General features: G+C 50.2%; 1 protein-coding gene across 1 annotated transcript in view; it reads right to left on the reverse strand.

Moving 5' to 3' along the window:
• Window positions 1–24,312, reverse strand: part of LOC146808808 (uncharacterized) — a 185,068-nt gene that overhangs the window by 30,938 nt on the left and 129,818 nt on the right. The window contains exon 5 of the mRNA XM_085615634.1: window positions 23,415–23,580. Within this exon, the coding sequence (XP_085471760.1) occupies window positions 23,415–23,580 (166 nt within the window). The remainder of the gene's footprint in view (window positions 1–23,414; window positions 23,581–24,312) is intronic.

Here is a 24,312-nt window from a genome sequence, read left to right on the forward strand (position 1 = left end):
GTGAGAATCCCAGACTGTGAAGAAGGTGAATGGTGAGGGACATGTGGCTGGCACATTGCTGGGCTGACTTTGCCTGAACAAGCCAGTCGTCCAGGTAAGGGTAGACGTGAATGTGTTGTCTCCGGAGATGTGCAGCCACTGCAGCTAGGCACTTGGTGAAAACTCTGGGTGCTGTTGTCACACCGAAGGGGAGGACTTTGAATTGGTAGTGCTGCCCCTGAATAGTGAACCTGAGATATTTCCTGTGTGACGGGTGTATGGGTATGTGGAAGTACGCATCTTTGAGGTCTAGTGTGGCTAGGAAGTCTCCCTGGCTGAGCAGCGGGAGAACCTGTTGTAGGGTGAGCATATGGAAATGCTCTGAGAGAATGTAGTGGTTGAGTGGTCTCAGGTCTAGTATAGGTCTGAGCGACCCGTCCTTTTTTGGGATTAGGAAGTACAGAGAGTACACCCCTGTCCCCTGCTGGTTGAAGGGCACGACCTCTATTGCACCTTTTTGCAGCATACTTAGCACTTCCTGCTGCAATAATGCTAAGTGCCCTGCGGACATAGGACGGTGCTTTGGCGGTATTGTGGGTGGAGTGGAGGTTAATTCGAGACAGTAACCGTGCTGGATAATATCCCTGACCCACCTGTCCGTGGTGATGGTATTCCACGTGGACAGGAACCGCTGGAGTCTCCCCCCGACAGGTGTTATGTGGTCGGGGGGAAGGGAGAGGGCGTCACTGTTTGTTCTTGGGTGAGGACCTGGTGTTGCCGTAACCGCGTCCTCTGCCCTTGGTGCTGGAGCCACGATATCCACCTCTGTTTTTATCGTAGGTACTCTGTGTGTTCCCTTTATTGTATGTCTGTTGTGACCCCTGTCCTCTAGCTGCCCCCCTATTCCCGGAATAGAGCCACTACGAAATGTCTGCATTTGCAGAGCCCCCATTGACTTCGCAGTGTCAGTGTCCTTTTTTATCTTTTCTAAAGTGGTGTTAACTTCTGGTCCGAATAAGTAGTCTGGGTTGACAGGCTGATTTAGGATGTTGTTTTGAATCTCAGGTTTGAATCCGGAGATTCTTAACCAAGCGTGTCGGCGTAACATGACGCTGGTGTTTATCGCCCTCGCAGCTGTGTCGGCAGCATCTAGTGCGCACTTAATGGATGCGTTTGTAAGAAGTTGTCCCTCTCTAATGAGGAGCTCCGCTGCCTCTTTGTACTCGTCTGGCAGATGTTGGAGTAGCGACTCTAGCGTGTCGTAGTGTGAACGATCGTAGCGAGCCAGGAGGGCCTGTGTATTGGCAATGTGCCAGATGTTTGCTGCTTGGGCTGCAATCCTCTTGCCTGAGGTCTCCAGCACCTTGGACTCCTTGTCTGGGGGAGGAGCATCACCAGTTGTTTGCGAGTGCGCTCGTTTGCGAGCGTTAGCAACCACCATGGAGTCCAGAGGTAACTGACCTCTAATGTACATAGGGTCCCCGGGCGCAGGTTTGTATTTTTTTTCAATCCTGGGGTTCAGCACCCGTGCCCTGGTTGTTTCTTTGAAAATCTCCTTTGCTGGCTTGAGAACACCTTTCAACATGGGCAGAGTCTTGACAGTCCTCTCAGAGGAGGCGAAAGTGTCCACCAAGAAGTCGTCCTCAACTGTGTCAGAGTGGAGTTGCACTCCATGATTGGCTGCAGCACGTTCTATGAGGGCATTGAAGGCAGCAGTGTCCTCTATGGGAGATGTTTTTGCACCGTAAAGCTGCGTGTCCTGGGTATCTGTTGTGGCACCCGGGTCTGCAGGGTCATCCCAAGCTTGATCTGGGTCCTGCTGCTCCTCAGGATCTATATCCCTAGGGTAGGTGGTATCATCACCCATGTAATCCTCCATTACGTCCGTGTCGGAAGGCGTCGGAGAAAAGGACTGGGGATCCAGATAGGAGGTATGCAGGCGTTCGTATAGAACCGGTTCCGATTCTGCTGGCAGTTTCTGCTTTAGAGGGATTCTGTAAGAGTCCAAGGTCTGCTCCGGTGTGACCTTCCGTTTTCGGAGCATGAGTCTGCCGGTGTCGGCGTCGATGAATTGGGACGGTGAAGGCTCAGTAGGAGAGTGTCCAGTAGATGGGGACCTTGTCTGGCAGACACGTGTTCGGATCTCGAACATCTTTGGCGCCGTGGACGGCGGCAAACCAAAAGTGATGTTGGTTGGCACCGAAGGTGCCTTTGGAGCCTTTTTCGGGTCGGGGCCCGACGTGGACTGGAGGGCTGCCTGTTCTCTGATGCGTTGCAATGGCGCCACAAATTGTCGCACCGAGAACGCCGAAGGTTGTTTGGTGCCGAGTGGTTCTGTAGAGGTAGGCGTGGACTGCCTCGGGGCCACAGGGTTATCGAGTCGAGGAGAGGTAGTAGCGGTCGACGGAGTCGATGACTTGACCCTAGTCGCTGCCTTTGAAGTGGACTCCGATGGAGCGGCCATTTTAACTTTGGTGGTCATGGCCGATTGCTTCGGTGCCGGGGGCCGAGGCGCTTTTGAGGTACCGATGGCCTTCTTTTTCGGGTCGGTACCGACATCCGCTGCAGCGAGTTCGGCGCCGAAATCCCTTTTAGTGCGTTCGGAGCCGATGGTCTGGGCTGGCGTCGAAGGAGTGGAGGTCTTCGAGGGCTTCGAGCCGACCACTGCTAGTTTCACTTTCGGTTTCTGTTGAACCGGTGCGACGATTGGTTTCGGTTTCGTTGAAGGGAAACCAGTCTTTTTCGGTAATAATGGCTCTTGCTGGATGTTCGAGGCCGGGCCCGAAGGCGGGGCCGAAGAACTGCGGGATTGATCTCGGGTAAGGCCCGGAGGTGATCCCTCGACCGGAGCCGTAGAATGACGCACTTTGATAGCCTCCGTTTCGACGGGTAGGCCCTGCTCTTCACCAGAGCTATCTTCTTCGGCCCCAAAGGCCTCATCGTAGTCTCCTACCTCATCGTCGGCTTCTTCCCTGTGACAAAGCGCTTCATCGGCGTCTTCCGATCGGGAATAGTGTTCGGAAGCGGGGCTGTAGTTCATGTCTTCCACGCTTTCAACATCCTCGTCCTCGGTGCTGAAGATGTTGACCGGGGCCGGTGCCGATTGCTGCGCTTCTAATCTCGCTGCCCGTCGATTCCGGAGAGTCTTCTTGGATCGGAATCGGGCACAGGCCATACATTTCGATTCGTCGTGATCTGGCGAGAGGCATTTGTTGCACACCGGGTGGACGTCGATATGTGGATATTTGGCGTGGCAAACAGGACACCGTTTGAATGGGGTCCTCGATTCCATCGTCGATGTAAGGTCGATGGTCGGATTAAACGGATCCGAAAAACTTGAAGAAGTTTGCTAAACTAAGCAAGAAAGCTGTCGATACCGAGCGGAAACAGTACCGACGAAAACTAAAGGCCTTTTGGCCTTAAATTAAATTTTCCTAACTTGAGCTAAGATAAGCACATCCGAACCCAATGGCGGAAAAAAACAATCTGAGGATGGAGAGGATGCCCATGCGCACTGTGGTCCAGGGGAGGAGTCACCTATCTCAGGATACTTCGAAGACTCTTCCAGGACAACAACGTGCAAACATCCGGACCCAACACTAGGCGGCGATCTATGCACAGATATGAATTCAGCAGCCCACATGCCTCGAACTATTGTGATACAAGAAGACATCACCACCACCAGTGTTATCACCCTCCGTACAGTGAGAAGATGTTCCATCTGAAAAAGAAACAGCGGATTTGGGAATTCGTATTTATTTTTATTTATGAAGTTTTATATAATGCGAAATTGACTCTTGCGGGTATCGGAGCACTTTACAGTGTTTAATGAGATAGGGAACATACAGAACAACATTATTATCAAGGGCAGAATACATTATGATAGAAGCCTCAAGAGACAACCACAGGGTCCAAAACATACAAAAACTCAAAATCCCAAAAAATCAAAAACCCCAACATGCGAGAAATAAGCATGCTTGAGAGACTAAGTGGATACTTGGTGTTCAGGAGTGGGGATCGCTGATTCTATGGCAGAAGTTTGTTCATAAGCATTTCTGTAACCTCTTTCTTGAATGAAGCCGTTGCGGGATTCAGTCTGATTTCAGGGGGCAGGGTGTTCCACATTATAGGTACAATCCCTGAGAATGTTGTACGTTTCCTTATTGCAAAATATTGGTGGTTTCAGCAGTAGGATGCTATTAACTCTCGAAGCTCTACAGCCACCCGATGTTTCCACAAGGTATCTCGGGGTGTTGAAGTGTATGGCTTTGTGGGTCAAGAAGGCAATTTTTAAGTGAATCCGTGCTTCACATGGGAGCCAGTTTAAAGATTTCAGATCAGGAGTGACGTGAGTGTTTTCTTATGGATCCTGTGATGAGCCTAGCAGCAGAGCTGAGAGAGGCCCTTAGTGGTGCAAGCTTACATCTGGGAAGACCACAGAGGTTTGCACTTTCATAGTCCAACCTGGGAATCACCCGGGCGGGTGTGAACAGCTGACTTGAAGTCATCACAGGGGAGAAGGGGTTTAATTTTTCTTAAGATGTTCATTTGGAAGTTTGCTCCTTTGGTAATAGAGCTGATGTGCTCCTGCATACTCAGGTTCTTGTCGAGGGTAATTCCCAGAGATCTCGTTCACTCTATGATGTGTGGTAAGTAGTTAAAAGCTGTAATTTGTTTCATCCAATCTGCGATGTCAGGTGGGTGTTTGGGTGGGGCAATAAGCAGGAATTCTGTTTTGAGAGCGTTCAGTTTGAGATGGTTACAGATCGACCAGTTTTGTGTTTTTTGTAAGGTTGTGTTGAGAGACCTTATTTCTTCGGGTGGAGAGATTTTAGGTATAGTTTGGGTGTCATCTGCATACATGTGATAGTGGATGTTGGATGAGTTCAGCAGTTCAGTTACAGGTTCCATGAATGGATTAAACAGAGAGAGAGAGAACCCCTGTGAGACCTTTGGTATGACCTGTGTTGGGGTTGGAAAGGGATGAATTGACCTTAATTCTTTGGGTTCGGTTGTGGAGAAAAGCGACAAACCAGTTAAGAACGGACCATGATAGTTCCATCCTATGTGCAAGTAGGTCTAAGAGGCTGTCATGTTTGACCGTATCAAAGGCTGATGAGAATTCAAGGAGGATGAGAAGGCAGGATTCATTCTGATCCAACATTTGTAGGGCATCATCAACTATATGAGTGAGCGCCGATTCAGTACTGTGGCCCTGGTGGAAGCCGGATTGGCATTGAGGTAGGAGGCTGAAATTTGCAATGTGGTTGCACAGTTGTACATGGGCACATTTCTCAAGGGGCTTCACCAGGGTCATCATGTTAGAGATTGGCCGGAAAGTTTTGGAATATCTGTGATCTGCTGTGGGTTTTTTTCACAATAGGGGTGATGTGCCCAGATTTAAGGTAGTCGGGGATCAATCCTTGGAGTAGTGAGGCACTGACTATCTAGGTCTAGAGCAAGGCAGTAGGGACATTTTGATCACCTTGAAGACATTTGCTGGTATGGGGTCGCTGAAGTGGTTTGAGGGTTTTTAGTGCTGGTAAATATTTTGAGAATGTTGCTTTCATCATAGGTTTTGAATGTGCTCCATGAGGCATGTTTTTGGAGGGGTGAGCTGAGACGTGGGGGCTCAGCGATCGCAAGCAGAGGAGTGAAGTACTCCCTAACCTTCTTCAGGTTGCTTTCGATCTTTCTAGTTTTTCCCTGAAGAAGGAGGCAAAGTCTTCACAGTTTAGCTGTTGATTGGAGCCAGTAGAGGCAGGGTTGGGTTGTTCATTTGATTGTAGCTTGATGAACTTGAATAGCTTTCCTGGACAATTTCTAGCGTTATCGAATTAGTTTCTAAAGAAGTTTTCTTTCGAGATTCTGATGCATTTGCTGTAAGTGCTCCTCAATGAGCCCAAGTGTTTAAGGTGTTCAAGGGACAGTGAGAATCCTCACGATCTTTTAGCTAGTCTAAGTTTACATCTTTCTGCATTTAGGCGGTCACTGAACAATAGTTGGGAATCTTTGGTGGACATTCATTTTAAATTTTAATGGTGCAATTGGGTCTAGAATGTTCAGCATTGAATTGTTGTACAGGGCTGTGAAGTCATGCACATCTACCATATCCAGGGGCGGTCGCAAGACCTTGCTGGTGAGGGATGTTAGATTATTCAGGATGGCACTTTACAAGCTCTTTTTCCAGTATTAGGGTTTCTTTAGTTGGGCCTTTTTTGTTGTCACCGATTCTGCGATGAGGAAAGTGATGCGGTGGGGATCTGTCCAATCACAAGGGATGATGGCTTCCAGTTGGATGTCATTACTCTTGCCAATAATAATGTCCAAAGTCTATTGATTGCTGATTGTGCACTAGTGTACTGAGGATGCATAGAATATGAGACTCATAATAATGCTATATTTTGATGCTGACGTATGTTTAACAACAAGATTTTTTTTTTAAATGTCCAAAGTCACTGCCAAATTGTGGGTAGGTATGTCACAGAATTGTGTCTAGATAATGTCAGCTAGGAAGGATTTAAGGCTGTTGACTGCTGGGCCATTAGGGTCATTCCAGTGGAGGTTGAAATCTCGGACGAAGACCTGGGTGCAGCGTTGTCCTGTGTTGGTAGAGAGGATTTCCATTATTTGTTCAACTAATGTAATGTTATCTCCTGGTGAATGGTAGATCACGTGCAGTTTGCATACTGGATTGGTATTATTCAGAATATAAATGCATAAGTATTCACATGAGGATAGGGCAATATTTTGTGACTGTATCACGGTGTATACAAGCAATACCTCCGCCTGGTTTGCTGGATATATCTAATCTTATAGTGTTGTGGTTCGGTGAAACTAGTAAGACAAGAGTAGGTGTGGAGGCGTCATTTAGCCAAGTTCCTGTAAGGAGCAGTATGTCCGGCTCGTGGGATAGGATGAGGTCCGATCTGTCTGCTGCATGTTTCACTGCTGATCCGCAATTGAGTAACGTGCATTTCAAGCACGGTTTGGTGTCCTCGATGCTTATGGTTATGTTAAAAGCATTTGTTAAGCGCACGTACACCAACGGTTTCATGGCGCTCAAGTGAGGATCAAGGCAGTGACAGAGATCGCTTAATCAGTGTAAGTTTGGATGAACAACCAGGTCTTTAACTGTTTTCTGAACTGGCCTCAAGAAGTCAAAGCCCTTATCTCAACCGGGAGAGAATTCCAAAATGGCGGGGCAAGGACTGAGAACCTTAGTCCGCCGTACTTCTTCCGTTTGGCTGATGGGATTTCCAACAAGTTCAAGTGGGAGGATCTAAGGTCTCGAGAGGGAATGCGATGGTGAAGACGAGTCGGGATGAAAGCCGGACCGTTACAATGTAGTGCTTTAAAAATGGTGCAACCCATCTTAAAACGCGCAGCGCTTAATCACTGGAAGCCAGTGGAGGCTTTTCATGAGTGGGCTGACGTGGTGCCATTTAGGCTGATGGAAGATCAGCCTGGCCGCCTGGTTCTGAACCAGTTGGAGGCGCCTCAGTTGGTATGCCGGAATGCCAACATACAATGAGTTGGCATAATCCAGGCGAGAGATCACTAGGGCTACAGTGGCCAGAATCATAGCTTCCCTGCTCAAGAATCTACTGATCTTCTTTATTCTGCGCAGCTGAAAGAAGCCAGCAAAGACAACTGCGCTGACCTGGGCCTTCATGGACAAATCATTACTGATAATGATCCCCAAGCTTTTACAGGAGGCAACTGGCACAGGGGGGATTGCCTGATTAAGGGGGCCAGAAGATGGAATGCCATGGATTTGCCGACCCACCCATAAGAATCAGCTCAGTTTTCTCCGGGTTCAGCTTCAACTGGTTGCTGTTCATCCAGTCACTTATGAGAACCATAGTGGCTTGAACATTAGATTCTGATGAAACAGAGGAGTCAATATTGAATACCAGTCCGCATAGTTGAAAAATCCAACATTCCTTTCTCTCAAAGAACGAATCAGAGGAAGAAGGTAGAGATTAAAAAGAAGCGGAGAGAGGAGCCCTGTGGAACCCCACAGGTAATATCTCTTTTATTGAATGAAAAATTAGCGAGGCACACCGCTTGGGACCGATTACTCAGACCCTGAATTCCGGTATTACTGACACGGTTGATCAAGATACCATGATCAACTGTGTCAAAAGCTGCTGAGAGATCCAAGAGGCCTGGGTAGAGCCTATGTCCGCTCCCCCTCTGAGCACGTCCATGACTGTAAGAATGACCGACTCAGTCGAGTGTGCGGGTCTGAATCCGGCCTGATAGGCATCCATAACCTGGAAATGTTCAACAAGGGAACTGAGGCAGTTAGCTACATGAGCCTCTAAAACCTTTCCCAGGTACGGCTGCAAGGAAATAGGACGATAATTACTTGGAGCCAATGGATCGGCCCCCGGTTTCTTCAGGATTGGGATAATTTCTGCCCGTTTAAATGAGTCGGGAACAATGCCATGCTCAAGCGAATTGTTCAGAAATGATCGGGGAGGGTCTGGACATGTAGTAAAAGCTTCTCTGAGAATATAGGGGGGACAGCAATCCAAGGGAGAGCCAGAGCGGACCTTATTTAGTAAGTTCCGAAAAATCTCCTCCGAAATCAGAGGGATTCGGTCAAGACAGTGTGGGATCAAATCAACATTTGGGTCCTGTATAGAACAAGCCGCAGAAGGAATACTAGCCTTGACGGTGGCTATTTTCTCTAAGAAATATGAATTGAGAGAATCACAGACTGTGAGGGAACAGGTTTTTGCGTAACTATCTGGTTTAGAGAGTTCGTCAACTATAGCGAAAATCTCTTTAGATTTGTTTGATGCACTAACAATTTTTTGAGGAAAATAGTTTGCCTTAGTCTGAATAATCACATTTTTGTATTCTTTCATCAAGACTAGAGAAGAGGCTTTTTTATCCGGGAGATAATGACGGCGCCATCGGCGTTCTGCTTGTCTAAGTTCAAGTTTCTTTATTTTTAGATCATCGGAGAACCACCGTTAAGCATCGTGGGGTCTCATGATCTTTGTTTTTTTGAGGAGGGCAACACAATCGCTGGCCGATTCCAGCCATGATTTAATGCTCTCTGCCCGAGTCTGGAAGACTTCCAGTGTGGAGGGGTACGTGCTTGTCAAAAGTGACCGAAAATGGTCCATGTCTGCATGTCTCCAATTTCTGGACATTTGATTCTCTGTTAGTTGGGGTTTCAGAGAAGGAATACATTCAAGAGTAAATCTAATCAAATAGTGGTCGACCAATCCAGTTAAGGTATGCAGGCTGCAAGCCGGCTCACTCTGCAAGGAAACAAGCCGCTAGCCAGCTTGCGGATTTTAAGGTTCAGTAACGTGTGAGCAGCAGAAGTCTGGCAATCGCCTGGAAAACAGGTCTAGATTGAGGGCTGGTCGCGTGGCAGCAAGTTAGAGACAGATTTTGGTGGGGGTGCACTCACCACGACTGTCCTCGGTCACTGCAGGATGTTCCAACAGCATTAGTTGGTCCTCAGGCCGGCTCCGGTTGTGGGCGGTGGGTGGGTCACTCCCTTTAGTTTAGCTGCAGCTACTGGGCAGCAGACAATGTGGGGCATCGGGCAGACATTTCCCTGTGAGACAAATTTGTGTGGGCAACCTGCTGGGGTCAATTAACCATCTCAGCAATCACGCACCTTGAAACTCTTTCAGAAGGGATTGGTGAGGGCGAAGGTGGGAGATTAGCTGGCATTCCACAAAAGTGCCTTGCCAAGCATGTCTCTAGCGCCACACCGGTCTCAGGGTTCAGGGCTGGGCCTTCATGGGCGAGACCGAGAGAATCAGGGACTCGCCATCAAAATGTATCAAATAAAGAAAAAGACCAACCAGTTTTATAGAGGATAGCCGGTGTTGCCACGGATGCAATGGCGTTTCGTAATGGGGCAGATGGCTATGTATATGCAGTGATATACACCAAATGGTGAACCCCAAACAGGAGCTTCTACTTCGATCCCCAGCTCGGGGGCCATCTTGCCACCACCCTCTCTTGGTTCGGATAGGCTTCTCAGATGCCCACATTTCAGAGTGACCAAAGAAAGTGCTGAATCTGCCGGGGATGAATGTGGGACTTTTTTGTTTCTTTTTACAATGATAGTGAACCCTTCTCTTGGGGCACAAACACACTGCTGCTGCTCTCGATCACCAGTCGTCCAGATAGGAATGATTTAAATGGCATTTATGCGCTGATGAACTGCCACCACCGCTAGAAACACCCAAAAAAGGAGCATGCTGACCTGGTGCTGGTGTGTCCTCCTACAACAATACAGAGGTACGGGTGGAGGGATGAATGTATACGAATGAGAAAAATGGCATTCTGGAGGTTGAGGACCCCGATGAAGCCCCTTGTGTGAGCAGTTGGGTGACATCCTGCAGGCTGGTCATGTGGAAATGATTCGACCAGGTATGGCAATTTAAGAGCCTGAGATCTAGGATTGGCTGTAGATTATCATCCTTTTTAGAAACTAAAAAGTAGAGGTAGTAAACTCCTTTACTCTGCTAGTGTGGAGGCTCCAGCTGAACAGAACCTTTGGTGAGGAGCTGTTGTAAGTCTATCTTTAGAAGACGCAGATGGTCGCAACTGGAGACAAGGCGATAAGGTGGAATGGTTTAGCGGTGTGGAACTCTTGGTAGTACACCTGGTACTACCCAGACCACTCGTTTGTCAGAGAATATTTCCACTCACTGGGGAAAGAACTTCAGCCTTCCCCCTGACAGGTGTGTGATCGGGATGGGGGATACTGGGGAAGTCACCGTTTTTAGGTAGACGCGCCCCTGTTGGATTGACCTGTGGAGAAGTGTGGCTCAATGGTTAGAGCGGCAGACCCTGATGCAGAGGTCTGGCCCGGGACCAGGGTTCAATTCCCCACCTCGGCGGGTCTTGGGCTCAAACATCCACGGACCTGATAATTCTCGCCTCGGTGCCTATTCCAATCATGGAGTCCCACTCTGCAACTCTGGGCAATAGCTTGCTTAATCTCCACAATGGCCCCCACAACGCTAAGGATGCCTGGCCTCCACCTTGGGGGTGCCCAGGAGTGGACACCTCACAGGGAAAGCCAGGATGGGTTCCACAGTGGTATTCGTACAAGCGCCTTGAGACCCTTGCGGGTGAGTAGTGCACTATACAAGTATCAATTTACATTTTTTATATTTTTACCTCTACCCATACTATTGCCCCGGTATCCACCCTGCACACGATTGTGCAGGCTAGGTCTCCTGGGTGCTTTGGTCCTGCTGGTAGCCTTGCCTCTAGGAGGGCTTAGGTGTTTCTGGGACTCTTCTTGCCTACAATTTCTGAAAGGCTTGTGCTGAGCTTGCAGGGTGCTCTTCACTTTGGTTTCATTTATGTCCTTCTTTATCGAGCACGGTATCGACCTGCAGGCCGAAAAGATACTGCCCATCGAACTGACGTTTAATAGATGCTGCTGAACATTTAGTCAAAAGTCAGACATTCACAGCCAATCATAGGGTAACAAGAAGATACTCCCTCAAAGAAATGTCTGCAGCACCCAACAGACCAATGTTCACATCTGAAATTACCAATTTGGTGCCAGTTCCTGGCCCTTTTTCTGATTTTTATGATCAGCCATTCCATCCCAGTGAAGTCAGTCATATCGGAAGGGCAAGTCAACAGAGTTATGGATTCTTCGTTGTGTGGTGGCCCCAACGCCACACACTTCCCAGCTGCATCTATTAGTTTGCTCTACTTTCTGTAGGAGCATCCCCGGTTGCATGAGCTGAGGCTTGTTTCCTTGCTGTGTGGACCACCAGCAAGTCAAGCGGAACACGACCCCTTAATGTATACCAGGGGATGCCTTAAATTTGATTCCTCCCCTGGCAGGTGACCATCCTGGCCTTCACCGGGTCCTTAGAGTTATCTTGGGCAGTTCTGAGCATTCCCCGGTGCACTGGGAAGTACTGGAAGGACCTCTCAGTCTTGGAGAAGTTTTGACGAGGAAGTCATTCTCCTCCTGCACGATGTGCATTTTAACTGTTTAGTGTTATGCAGTTCCCTGCATCACCGCTTGGTACAAGGTAGTTGTGTCTAGTAGGGACGCTTTAACGGGGTTTGCGTCAAAGTCTGGACAATCAGGATGGTACAACTTGCAGTTCTCCCAGGGGTAGTCTCCCTCTCACAGTGCTAAAGGCTTAGAGTAAGGGTCCCGGAGTAGAATGGACCTTCCTGGTTGGAGTGAGTGTGGACTGACTGAGGCAGGGGTTGTGGAGACTGTGTGAGGGCATGGCAGTAGAGGGTTGAGATGGGTTCCCTAAGTGCAGAGGTTTGTTGGTGGTGGACTTGTAGCCCTCTTCCTAACCCTCTTTGGAGCAGGAGCAGCCTCAGAGGAGAGTTCTTCACAATTTAGGCTTCACTTTTTGGGTATCTGGGAGGGTGTGTGTGGGTGCTACTATGATTGAGGCCTGGTAAGAGTCTTCCCTGTGAAAGTCTATTTGGTCTCTTGTCCAGGGCTTCCAGGAGCTTTTTGGGTATCTGGGAGGGTGTGTGTGGGTGCTACTACGATTGAGGCCTAGTAAGAGTCTTCCTTGTGAAAGTCTATTTGGTCTCTTGTCCAGGGCTTCCAGGAGCTGCTGCATGATTGGGCGCTCGCTTGAATCAGAGCATGGAGCTGATAGTTTTTTCGGTGTCAACGTAGGAGCCAAAGCCGATGCCAAGGCAGGCACCAATGTGGTGTCTCAGTGCTTCAGGTCTGAGGCAATGGCGACAGTCGAGTGGCTTTGTGCCCCATGCAGCTGGTTTTCTTGGGAGTGGAGAACAGCTCTCTCAGTCGAGTGGTATCCAGTACGGGAGCCAGACGTGTATGTCGGCGCCTACTGAGGCTCGGCTCAGGGCCCGATGATGATGCTCCTCACTGGTCGGCATACGCTTTCCAGGTCAAACCAGTGAGGGATGACTCTCGCACGCTGGATGACAGACAGGGCTCCTGAGTGTGGCCTTGGTCTTTGGACTGAAGGCCTTGAGGAATGGCACGGCTCCACCTCGGAGGATACCACTTCTGGGCTCCTGTTCCTCCTCCGCCGGGCGAAGACCTGATGGCCCGGCTTCTTCTCCCTAGAAGCGTGGACATCTTCCTGTTGGGGGTGTCTGGTGATTCTCACTTCTGATTGTGTTGGGTGATTCTCACTTATGATTTTGTTGTGTCCCCAGCACCTCTCCCTTTGGTACAGAGAGGTCTTCAAGCACCAAAGTAACTTCCAGGTGGTGCAGAAGGCCTTGTTCCGCTCCGGTAACAAGCTCCAATTAAACACTCTGACGGCCTGGTCAGGAGAATTGTGTGTTGCACCTAGGGCAGAACTGGAGGGGTGTTCTCTCCATAGCACCTGGCATCTGGCATCGTCGGTAGTGATGATTTGTCAAGGGTCCTGGTCACAGTCAAGCCACAAGTCCTAAGTACCTGGCACTCAAAGATGTTCCCATGGCAATAGAAAGACTCTGCGGCTGGCACGCAAGAGGTTCACAAACATCTCCTGGGGTCGAAGTCCTGACGACGGTCACTTAAGCGGTGGCGCAGCAGGGGGGCATGGGGGGGGGCACTCTGCTTTGAGCAGCACGAGTTTTGGGTGCGGCTGCCTCCCCACCCGATCCTACCTGCGGCCATTGTGGAGCAGCAAACGCAGGTATCGCCAGCAGCCCCCCGCCCCTCTTACATGTGGCAGCCATGGGGCAGAAAACGCTGGGACCTCCAAAGGTCTAGCTACGCTGCTGCACTGACGTTCCCAGAGAAGAAGTGTCGTCAGTCCCAGACCTGACACTCGAACGCTCAAATCCGATGGCAGAAAAAAACAGTCGAGGTGGAGTTTTTGTCTTGGTGTATTGTGGACTAAAGGTGAAGTTGCAACAGGTTTTTCAACTCAAAAAATACTCTCAAAACAACTTGCAACCGTCCAGACCCAACACTAGATGGCAGGAGTGTGCAGAGCACTACAGCCATATAGTTCTGGAAAATGTGAATTCCGTGATGCTGCAAATTCATTCTGGCGAAGACAGAACTGGTTTCATACCAGAGAAGGACATGTTTTAAATTGATAGATTAATCATGGACACCGGGACTTGTCACTCGAGAGAGATGTCTAGAAACACATTAATAATCTGGGATGAATACATTATATTCGGGTTAATTTCAATGAAATGAACTATCTTGAGATAACTTCAACAAATGCAAATCTTTACGAAATCTCCAAAAAGGTACATTCAAGAAAAAACCAATAAGCGTAGGTATGCCCTATCTCAACAGAATAGGTCCAGAAATAGGAGCTCAGATTTTTACCATTAGCCTGTTATAGAAGTGTGGCTGATCGGTTCAACGTAAAAGGCCGCCATGTTTCCAAGTGGTCACTGTGCCCTCCTTTTCGAACCCGGCAGTGGGCATGACATGCATGCGCTGGCTGATGTCCTTTTATTGTGCTTATCGAAATCCCACTTTTGAGCATCCAATCACACAGTGTCCAGAAAGATTACTTTTAGTTAGTGCATGGGGGAAAGTGAACACGCAATTTACAAATTCAGTTATCAGGCAACACACCATGTGGGTTTTGTAAGGCGCAGGACATCTTGGCGCTGAATAACAGATGCTTATTGTTACCCAACTCAATGGTTCTTATTTTATCGACCTCAAAAGGATGAAAAGCTGAGTGGACCCGCCGGGATTTGAACCTGTGACCATGAGTTCAAACACAGGCCCCTACAGTGGAGGCATTAGACTACCAAGCCACCAGACCCGGCATACACCGCGACAGATCCAAACAGACAGCAGCAAGGCGCCTGATCCAGTCAAGAGAATATTTTTGATATCAGTGAGAAAAGTAACACATCGATTTCTGTCGGGTCTGGTGGTTATTGGGCTAATGCGTCCCCTGTAGGGGTTTTTTTTTTACCTCAGGATCACAGGTTCAAATCCAGGCAGGTCCACTAAGGCTTTCATCCTTCTGAGGTAGATAAAATGAGTACCATTGAGTTGGGTAACAATAAACATCTTTTATTCAGCGCAAGATACCCTTCTGGGTGAAGGTGCACTTTAAAAATAGACTTTTTTATACGTATGTTATGTTAGGGAAGGGAAGGGCCATTGAATTAGTGGAATCTCTTGTATTTGAACTCCTAGCCGACAGCGGTTTGCTTTAAAACTAAACGATTATTTGAACTAAGCCCCTGTGCCCCCAACGCATTCCCTCCCTTCACTAACAAGAACAGAAAATGGCCACTACGCTTGGATGCATTGTGTCCTGCTCTGCCTAACTCTCAGGTCATTACATTTAATACTTGACAACATAGTGCTTTGCATCGCAGGTCTAGATGCTGAAATAATGCATGGCATGTGCACCCCGAATCTCTCCACACAGTTCCACCCCCCCAAGTAACATTTGCCAATATCCCCCATACTATGGAGACCCAGCGTGCACTGCTGCTTGAGAAAAGGAGTATAAAACTCAGTCAACTTTAGTCTATTCTGCTTGGACTTTTACTAAAAGACTGATAATAACAGGTTCATTCAACTCCAGGATAGGTCATGCATCCAAGGGCACAGAATGCTGCGAGTTGTTAGATTCACTTCAGCCCTCTCATTGTATCTTGAATCCTACTCGCGTGAAAGGCCAGGCTGCGGGTCAGATCTGGACCACACATTCAGACAATCTAATGCTGAACAGTGCCTGGTCAGATCACTGCATCATCAGATTTGAAATAATTCATTCCAAAATGTGATTGGAAATTAGTAGACATTAATAACGTAGCTTTATCCTTTCTTTCTGCACTTTCCACCTTATCCAGAAAGAATTTAAAGCAACCTTGACCAAGATGAAACCCGGTTCTCTCGCTCACCCGTGGCCCGATCATTTGCTCCTCAGATATCCTGCGATTCCCTGGTATCACTAGAGATGTGGCTTAATGCACCACTGGAGCAAGGAATGTTTACTAAACCTCGCAAATATTTTTAAGTCACGATTATTCTAAAATATAATATATATATATATATATATATATATATATATATATATATATATATATATGTTAGGAGCCTACGTTATTGAAAAGTTTTCATTCGAATCAATTACTCCTGGTGGAAACAGCCAAGCTCCTTTCAAAGACCAAGCAACTGAGCAATCTTTTACAATCTGCCAACATTTTAAGCCCCACCCAAAAAAGTGTTTGCTCTGCCACAGCAATGGGTCAGTTCTCCTGGCCATCCCTGATGATGTGAGAGTGGAGGTTGGTGAAGCTAGAATCAGCGCGGTTATACTGCTGGACTAATCGGCTGCGTTGGATAAGGTCAGTTGCGGCGTCCTCCTGGACCACCCGAAAGCAGCAGGAATAACTGATCCTGTTTTGAAGCGGTTTTTATCCTTTCTCAAAGATCACTCAAGGCAGTCATTCACCACCTCAACAGTCCCTCAAACATGTGGGTTCCTAGAGCTCTGCTCTATTTCACCACCTATTTAATGTAAATCCGGCACGACATGTACATGGATGTGGATGGCGCTGAATTACTAATTCGACTGAGCTTCATGCTCCTACTTCGTAGAAACAATGAGATTTATTTGGAACGGATGGGAAGTAACTGCCTTGAGTTAAATGCTGAAAGAACAGAGTTCCTGGTTACTACCGGTTATGACCGGGAAGTCTAACCTCTGGATTGATGGTCACAGGACCCTCGAAATGAGGCTTCTGTCGCCCCAAGTTAAAGCAGTCAAGAGCCTAAGACTCAAGACTTCTTGCAATCTTCCCTGGTGCTGCACAGATCGTTTCTTACCTCTTCCTGCACCTTTTATCTTAAATCATCATCGGGACAATTACTCCCTCCTCAGTGATGATGCACGGAGGTGGTCTCCTGCTGCCATCACTGGTTTAAGGCTTGATTACACAAACCCACTATATCTAGGACTCCTGACTTGCTCTTGCTTTCAGAATGCGGAATGCAGATACATGTCACCAGGCAGGTCACTCCCCCCATCCGCCACGCAGCCCCCTGTGGGTTGAACCTCCGTTGCCGCTTTTGCCGCCTGACTGCGCGCTCCCTTTTTTATTCTGTACCCCTGCGCTTGGCTTTCTGTACCCCTGTGCTCTGTTGTCCCTCTCCGCCGTCTTTTCCCGCCGTGTTTTTCCCCGGGTTTTCCCCCGCCGCTGAGCCCCTGCGGCCCCGCCCCCTTCACTCCCATTGGCCGCCCCGCTCCCACCTACCAGCTGCTTCTCCCTCCCTCTGCCCTCATATGGAGGCCGTGAAGCGGCCGCGCGCAGCGGGTGCGCCGCTGGCGTGCCGAAAGCGTGCCTAATGCAAGCCCGTCTGCGCCCGTCCGTGCCTGGACCGCACCCAGCGCCAGAACCCCTGGACCCCGCACCCCTCGCAACGCCAGACTGCACTACGACGCAAGCACCCTCCACGCACAACACCAGACGAGACCACCCCTGCTACCGGGCCACCCCGAAACGCACCCAGGGGCCTTTCACCTGCCGGAACTGCAGATTCACCAGCATCCAACCCTCCACACCACCAGCCAGAGAACCCAACCACCTCCGCTGCATCCTCCTCAACACCCGCTCCGCTCGCAAGCACGCCATCGAACTCTGGGACCTCCTAGACTCCACCGCCCCCGACGTCACCTTCCTGACGGAGACCTGGCTGAACGCCACCTCAGCACCAGACATCGCCATAGCCATCCCACAGGGCTACAAGATCTCCAGCAGAGACCGCACCAACGGAGTGGGAGGAGGAATCGCCATCATCCACAAAGACTCCATCAAAATCTCAACGAACACCGATGACACCCTCACCACCGCCGAGCACATGCACTTCCAGATCCACACCGACCCCAACACCACCCTCAGAGGAACTCTCATCTACAGACCTCCCGGACCCCGCCCACAGTTCAGTGACACCATCGCCGACCTCATCAGCACCCACGCCCTCGCTTCCATGGACTACATCCTCCTCGGGGACCTGAACTTCCACCTCGAGAACAACAACGACGCCAACTCCACCGCCCTGATCGACAACCTCGCCCACCTCGGACTCAAACAGCTCATAACGACACCTACTCACGCCGCTGGACACACGATCAACCCCATCTTCTCCGCAAGCCCCCACGTCTCCTTCAACCACACCACTGAACCACACTGGACCGCCCACAGATGCGACCACTTCACCTTCAGAAAACCCACCACACACCACCGCACCCAACAGCTACCACGCCGCTGCTGGGGCAAGGTCACCGAGGACCAACTGACTACCGCCCTCGCCCTGAGACCACCCACCGACCCCACCGACCCAGACACCGCCGCGACCAACCTCACACAGTGGATCAACGACTGCGCCAACACCCTCGCCCCTCTCAAGACCTCTACAACCAACCACACCAAAAAGAAAGCCGCCTGGTTCACAGAGGACCTCCGGATCTCCAAGCACACCTGTCGGAAGCTGGAGAAGAAATGGCTCCACGACCGAACACCAGACAACCACACAGCCCTCAAGAGCGCCACCCGCAGACACCACCAACTCATCAGGACCGCCAAGACGACCGCCTTCAAGGACCGCCTAGACAACAACGCACACAACATCAAAGAGCTCTTCAGCATCGTGAAAGAACTCTCCAACCCCAGCTCCAACACCAACGACATCCCGCCATCTCAAGACCTGTGCGACTCCCTGGCCACCATCTTCCACCGCAAGATCACCGACATCCACGACAGCTTCAACTCCGACCCCCCCGCACCCACCACCGAATCCACCACCCCTGCGACTACCACTCGCACCAGTCGCCTGTCCGTCTGGTCCAGCGTCAGCGACGAAGACACCATCAAAACCATGAACTCCATCCACTCCGGATCCCCATCGGACCCCTGCACTCACCACGTCTTCAACAAAGCCAGCGCAACCATCGCGCCCCACCTCCGGAAAACAATCAACTGTTCCTTCGAGACAGCAACCTTCCCAGAAAGCTGGAAGCACGCAGAGATCAACGCCCTTTTGAAGAAGCCCAAGGCGGACCCCAAGGACCTCAAGAACTTCCGGACCATCTCCCTGCTCCCTTTCCCGGCAAAAGTGACCGAGAAGATTGTCAACAAACAGCTGACCCGCTACCTCGAAGTTAACAACATCCTGGACCCTTCCCAATCCGGTTTTGCAGCAACCACAGCACCGAGACTGCCCTCATCGCCGCCACTGACGACATCCGGACCCTGATGGACAAAGGAGAAACAGCCGCCCTCATCCTCCTGGACCTATCAGCAGCCTTTGACACGGTCTGCCACCGCACCCTATCAGCACACCTCCATGACGCCGGTATCCAAGAGAAGGCCCTGGTGTGAGGTGTGAGCTTCACCTAAGACACTAGCACAGACAGCGATGAGAGGTGTGAGCTTCACCTAAGACACTAGCACAGACAGCGATGAGAGGTGTGAGCTTCACCTAAGACACTAGCACAGACAGCGATGAGAGGTGTGAGCTTCACCTAAGACACTAGCACAGACAGCGATGAGAGGTGTGGGCTTCACCTAAGTCACTAGCACAGACAGCGATGAGAGGTGTGAGCTTCACCCAAGTCACTAGTACAGACAGCAATGAGCAGGTGTGAGCTTCACCTAAGACACTAGCACAGACAGCGATGAGAGGTGTGAGCTTCACCTAAGACACTAGCACAGACAGCGATGAGAGATGTGCGTTTCACCTAAGTCACTGGCAGACACCTATGAGCAGGTGTAACCTTCACCTCAGTCACTGGCACAGACAGCGATGAGTAGGTGTGAGCTTCACCTGTCACAAGCACAGACAGCGATGAGGTGTGAGCTTCGGCTAAGTCACTAGCACAGACAGTAATGAGAGGTATGAGCTTTACGTAAGTCACTAACAGAGGCACTGATGACCAGGTGTGAGCTTCACCTAAGACACTAGCACAGACAGCGATGAGAGGTGTGAGCTTCACCCAAGTCACTAGCACAGTCAGCTATGAGGTGTGAGCTTCACCTAAGTCACTAGCACAGACAGCGATGATCAGGTGGAACCTTCACCTCATTCACTAGCAGAGACAGCTATGAGAGGTGTGGGCTTCACCCAAGTCACTAGCACAGACAGCTATGAGGTGTGAGCTTCACTTAAGTCACTAGCACAGACAGCGATGATCAGGTGTAACCTTCACCTCAGTCACTAGCACAGACAGCGATGAGATGTGTTCGCTTCACCTAAGTCACTGGTACAGACAGCAATGAGCAGGTGTGTGCTTCACGTAAGTCCCTCGCACAGACAGCAATGAGCAGGTGTGTGCTTCACGTAAGTCCCTCGCACAGACAGCAATGAGCAGGTGTGAGCCTCACCTAATTCACTAGCACAGACAGCAATGAGCATGTGTAAGTTGCACGCAAGTCACTAGCAAAGACAGGGATGAGAGGTTTGAGCTTCACCCGAGTCTCTAGCACAGACAGCAATGAGAGGTGTGAGCTTCACCGAAGTCACTGGCACAGACTGCACAGACAGCGATAGGCAGGAGATTTACGTAAGTCACTGGCACAGACAGCGATGAGTAGGTGTGAGCTTCACCTGTCACAAGCACAGACAGCGATGAGGTGCGAGCTTCGGCTAAGTCACTAGCACAGACAGTAATGAGAGGTATGAGCTTCACCTAAGACACTAGCACAGACAGCGATGAGAGGTGTGAGCTTTAGCTAAGTCACTGGCACAGACAGCGATGAGTAGGTGTGAGCTTCACCTGTCACATGCACAGACAGCGATGAGAAGTGTGAGCTTCACCTAAGTCACTAGCAGACAGCGATGAGAGGTGTGAGCTTCACCTAAGTCACTGGCACAGACAGCTATTCGCAGGAGTGAGCTTCAGCTAAGTCACTGCACAGACAGCGATAGGCAGGTAGGAGCTTTACGTAAGTCACTGGCACAGACAGCAATGAGAGGTGTGAGCTTCACCTGAGTCACTGCCACAGACAGCGATGAGGTGTGAGCTTCACCTAAGACACTAGCACAGACAGCGATGAGAGATGTGCGTTTCACCTAAGTCACTGGCAGACACCTATGAGAGGTGTGGGCTTCACCCAAGTCACTAGTACAGACAGCAATGAGCAGGTGTGAGCTTCACCCAAGTCACTAGCACAGACAGCAATGAGAGGTGTGGGCTTCACCTAAGTCACTAGCACAGACAGCGATGATCAGGTGTAACCTTCACCTCAGTCACTGGCACAGACAGCGATGAGTAGGTGTGAGCTTCACCTGTCACAAAGCACAGACAGCGATGAGTAGGTGTGAGCTTCACCTGTCACAAAGCACAGACAGCGATGAGGTGTGAGCTTCGGCTAAGTCACTAGCACAGACAGTAATGAGAGGTATGAGCTTTACGTAAGTCACTAGCAGAGGCACTGATGACCAGGTGAGAGCTTCACCTAAGACACTAGCACAGACAGCGATGAGAGGTGTGAGCTTCACCTAAGACACTAGCACAGACAGCGATGAGAGATGTGCGTTTCACCTAAGTCACTGGCAGACACCTATGAGAGGTGTGGGCTTCACCCAAGTCACTAGTACAGACAGCAATGAGCAGGTGTAACCTTCACCTCAGTCACTGGCACAGACAGCGATGAGTAGGTGTGAGCTTCACCTAAGTCACTAGCACAGACAGCGATGAGAGGTGTGGGCTTCACCTAAGTCACTAGCACAGACAGCGATGAGAGGTGTGGGCTTCACCCAAGTCACTAGCACAGACAGCAATGAGCAGGTGTAACCTTCACCTCAGTCACTGGCACAGACAGCGATGAGTAGGTGTGAGCTTCACCTGTCACATGCACAGACAGCGATGAGGTGTGAGCTTCGGCTAAGTCACTAGCACAGACAGTAATGAGAGGTATGAGCTTTACGTAAGTCACTAACAGAGGCACTGATGACCAGGTGTGAGCTTCACCTAAGACACTAGCACAGACAGCGATGAGAGGTGTGAGCTTCACCCAAGTCACTAGCACAGACAGCTATGAGGTGTGAGCTTCACCTAAGTCACTAGCACAGACAGCGATGATCAGGTGGAACCTTCACCTCATTCACTAGCAGAGACAGCTATGAGAGGTGTGGGCTTCACCTAAGACACTAGCACAGACAGCGATGAGAGGTGTGGGCTTCACCTAAGTCACTAGCACAGACAGCGATGAGAGGTGTGAGCTTCACCTAAGACACTAGCACAGACAGCGATGAGAGGTGTGAGCTTCAGCTAAGTCACTAGCAGACAGCTATGAGAGGTGTGGGCTTCACCTAAGTCACTAGCACAGACAGCGATGAGAGGTGTGAGCTTCACCTAAGACACTAGCACAGACAGCGATGAGAGGTGTGAGCTTCACCTAAGACACTAGCACAGACAGCGATGAGGTGTGAGCTTCACCTAAGTCACTAGCACAGACAGCGATGAGAGGTGTGGGCTTCACCTAAGTCACTAGCACAGACAGCGATGAGAGGTGTGGGCTTCACCTAAGTCACTAGCACAGACAGCGATGAGAGGTGTGAGCTTCACCTAAGACACTAGCACAGACAGCGATGAGAGGTGTGAACTTCACCTAAGACACTAGCAGACACCTATGAGAGGTGTGGGCTTCACCTAAGTCACTAGTACAGACAGCAATGAGCAGGTGTGAGCTTCACCCAAGTAACTAGCACAGACAGCAATGAGAGGTGTGAGCTTCACCGAAGTCACTGGCACAGACTGCACAGACAGCGATAGGCAGGAGATTTACGTAAGTCACTGGCACAGACAGCGATGAGTAGGTGTGAGCTTCACCTGTCACAAGCACAGACAGCGATGAGGTGCGAGCTTCGGCTAAGTCACTAGCACAGACAGTAATGAGAGGTATGAGCTTTACGTAAGTCACTAGCAGAGGCACTGATGACCAGGTGTGAGCTTCACCTAAGACACTAGCACAGACAGCGATGAGAGGTGTGAGCTTCACCTAAGTCACTAGCAGACAGCGATGAGAGGTGTGAGCTTCACCTAAGTCACTAGCAGACAGCGATGAGAGGTGTGAGCTTCACCTAAGTCACCGGCACAGACAGCTATTCGCAGGAGTGAGCTTCAGCTAAGTCACTGCACAGACAGCGATAGGCAGGTAGGAGCTTTACGTAAGTCACTGGCACAGACAGCGATGAGGTGTGAGCTTCACCTAAGTCACTAGCACAGACAGTGATGAGAGGTGTGAGCTTCACCTAAGTCACTGGCACAGACAGCGATGAGAGGTGTGGGCTTCACCCAAGTCACTAGTACAGACAGCGATGAGAGGTGTGAGCTTCACCTAAGTCACTAGCACAGACAGCGATGAGAGGTGTGAGCTTCAGCTAAGTCACTGGCACAGACAGCGATTAGCATAGGCGATGAGCATGTGTACGGTTAGTCTCGGTCACCAGCATGGGCACTGAGGAGTGGATAAGAGTAAAGTCTTACTAGCAGTAATCCCTTTTGCGGGCTCCACCGCCTCCAGCTCAACCGACTTGCTTTTCACCAAGTTGAACAGGACCGGGTGCCGAGCCTGGCAAGTGTAGAGGCCAGCGTCCTCCTTCCCAAACTTCTTCAGTCTCAGCGTCTTTGATGCCACAATCCAGTCACCGCCCTGTGAAACAAACAACAGATGTAAACACCAGTAAGTCTGGGGCCTTAGAGGCTCCGGAGTCAGCACACCGACCCACACTCATCACGTGTGGGGACCCACAGGCTCAGGAGTCGAAACACTGATCCACGACCCATCACGTCCAGGGCTCCAGCGATCAGTGGTCACCGTCCCATCCACAGTATTGCACACTGGAGCTCAGGCGTAGGAACAGACACCCACAATCAAATCACATCTGCTGGTCCAGAGACTCAGGAATTAGCATTCAGACCCACAATCAATCGCGTCCACGGACTCGGGGGTCAGCAGACACACTCACAACATACCACATCCAGGTGCTCCAGAGTCAGCGCACAGAACCACGACCTTTCTCAATTAGGACTCTGGTGTCAGCACACAGAGCCACAAATCATCATAACCTCGGACTCCGCACCCAGACCCACATCTGATCACACCCCGGAGCACAGGAATCTGCAGACAGACTCACAACATACCACATCCAGGGGCTCCAGAGTCAGCGCACAGAACCACGACCGTTCACAATTAGGACTCTGGTGTCAGCACACAGAGCCACAAATCATCATAACCCCGGACTCTGCACACAGACCCACATCTGATCACACCCCGGAGCACAGGAATCAGCAGACAGACTCACAACACACCACATCCAAGACTCCGGGGGCACAGTGGGTCCACGGAAGGCCCTGATCCTTTGCCAGGTGGGCTCAATGTCTG

The sequence above is a fragment of the Triturus cristatus genome, chromosome 7, assembly GCF_964204655.1.
Source record: "Triturus cristatus chromosome 7, aTriCri1.1, whole genome shotgun sequence".
In the NCBI taxonomy this organism is placed as follows: Eukaryota; Metazoa; Chordata; class Amphibia; order Caudata; family Salamandridae; genus Triturus; species Triturus cristatus.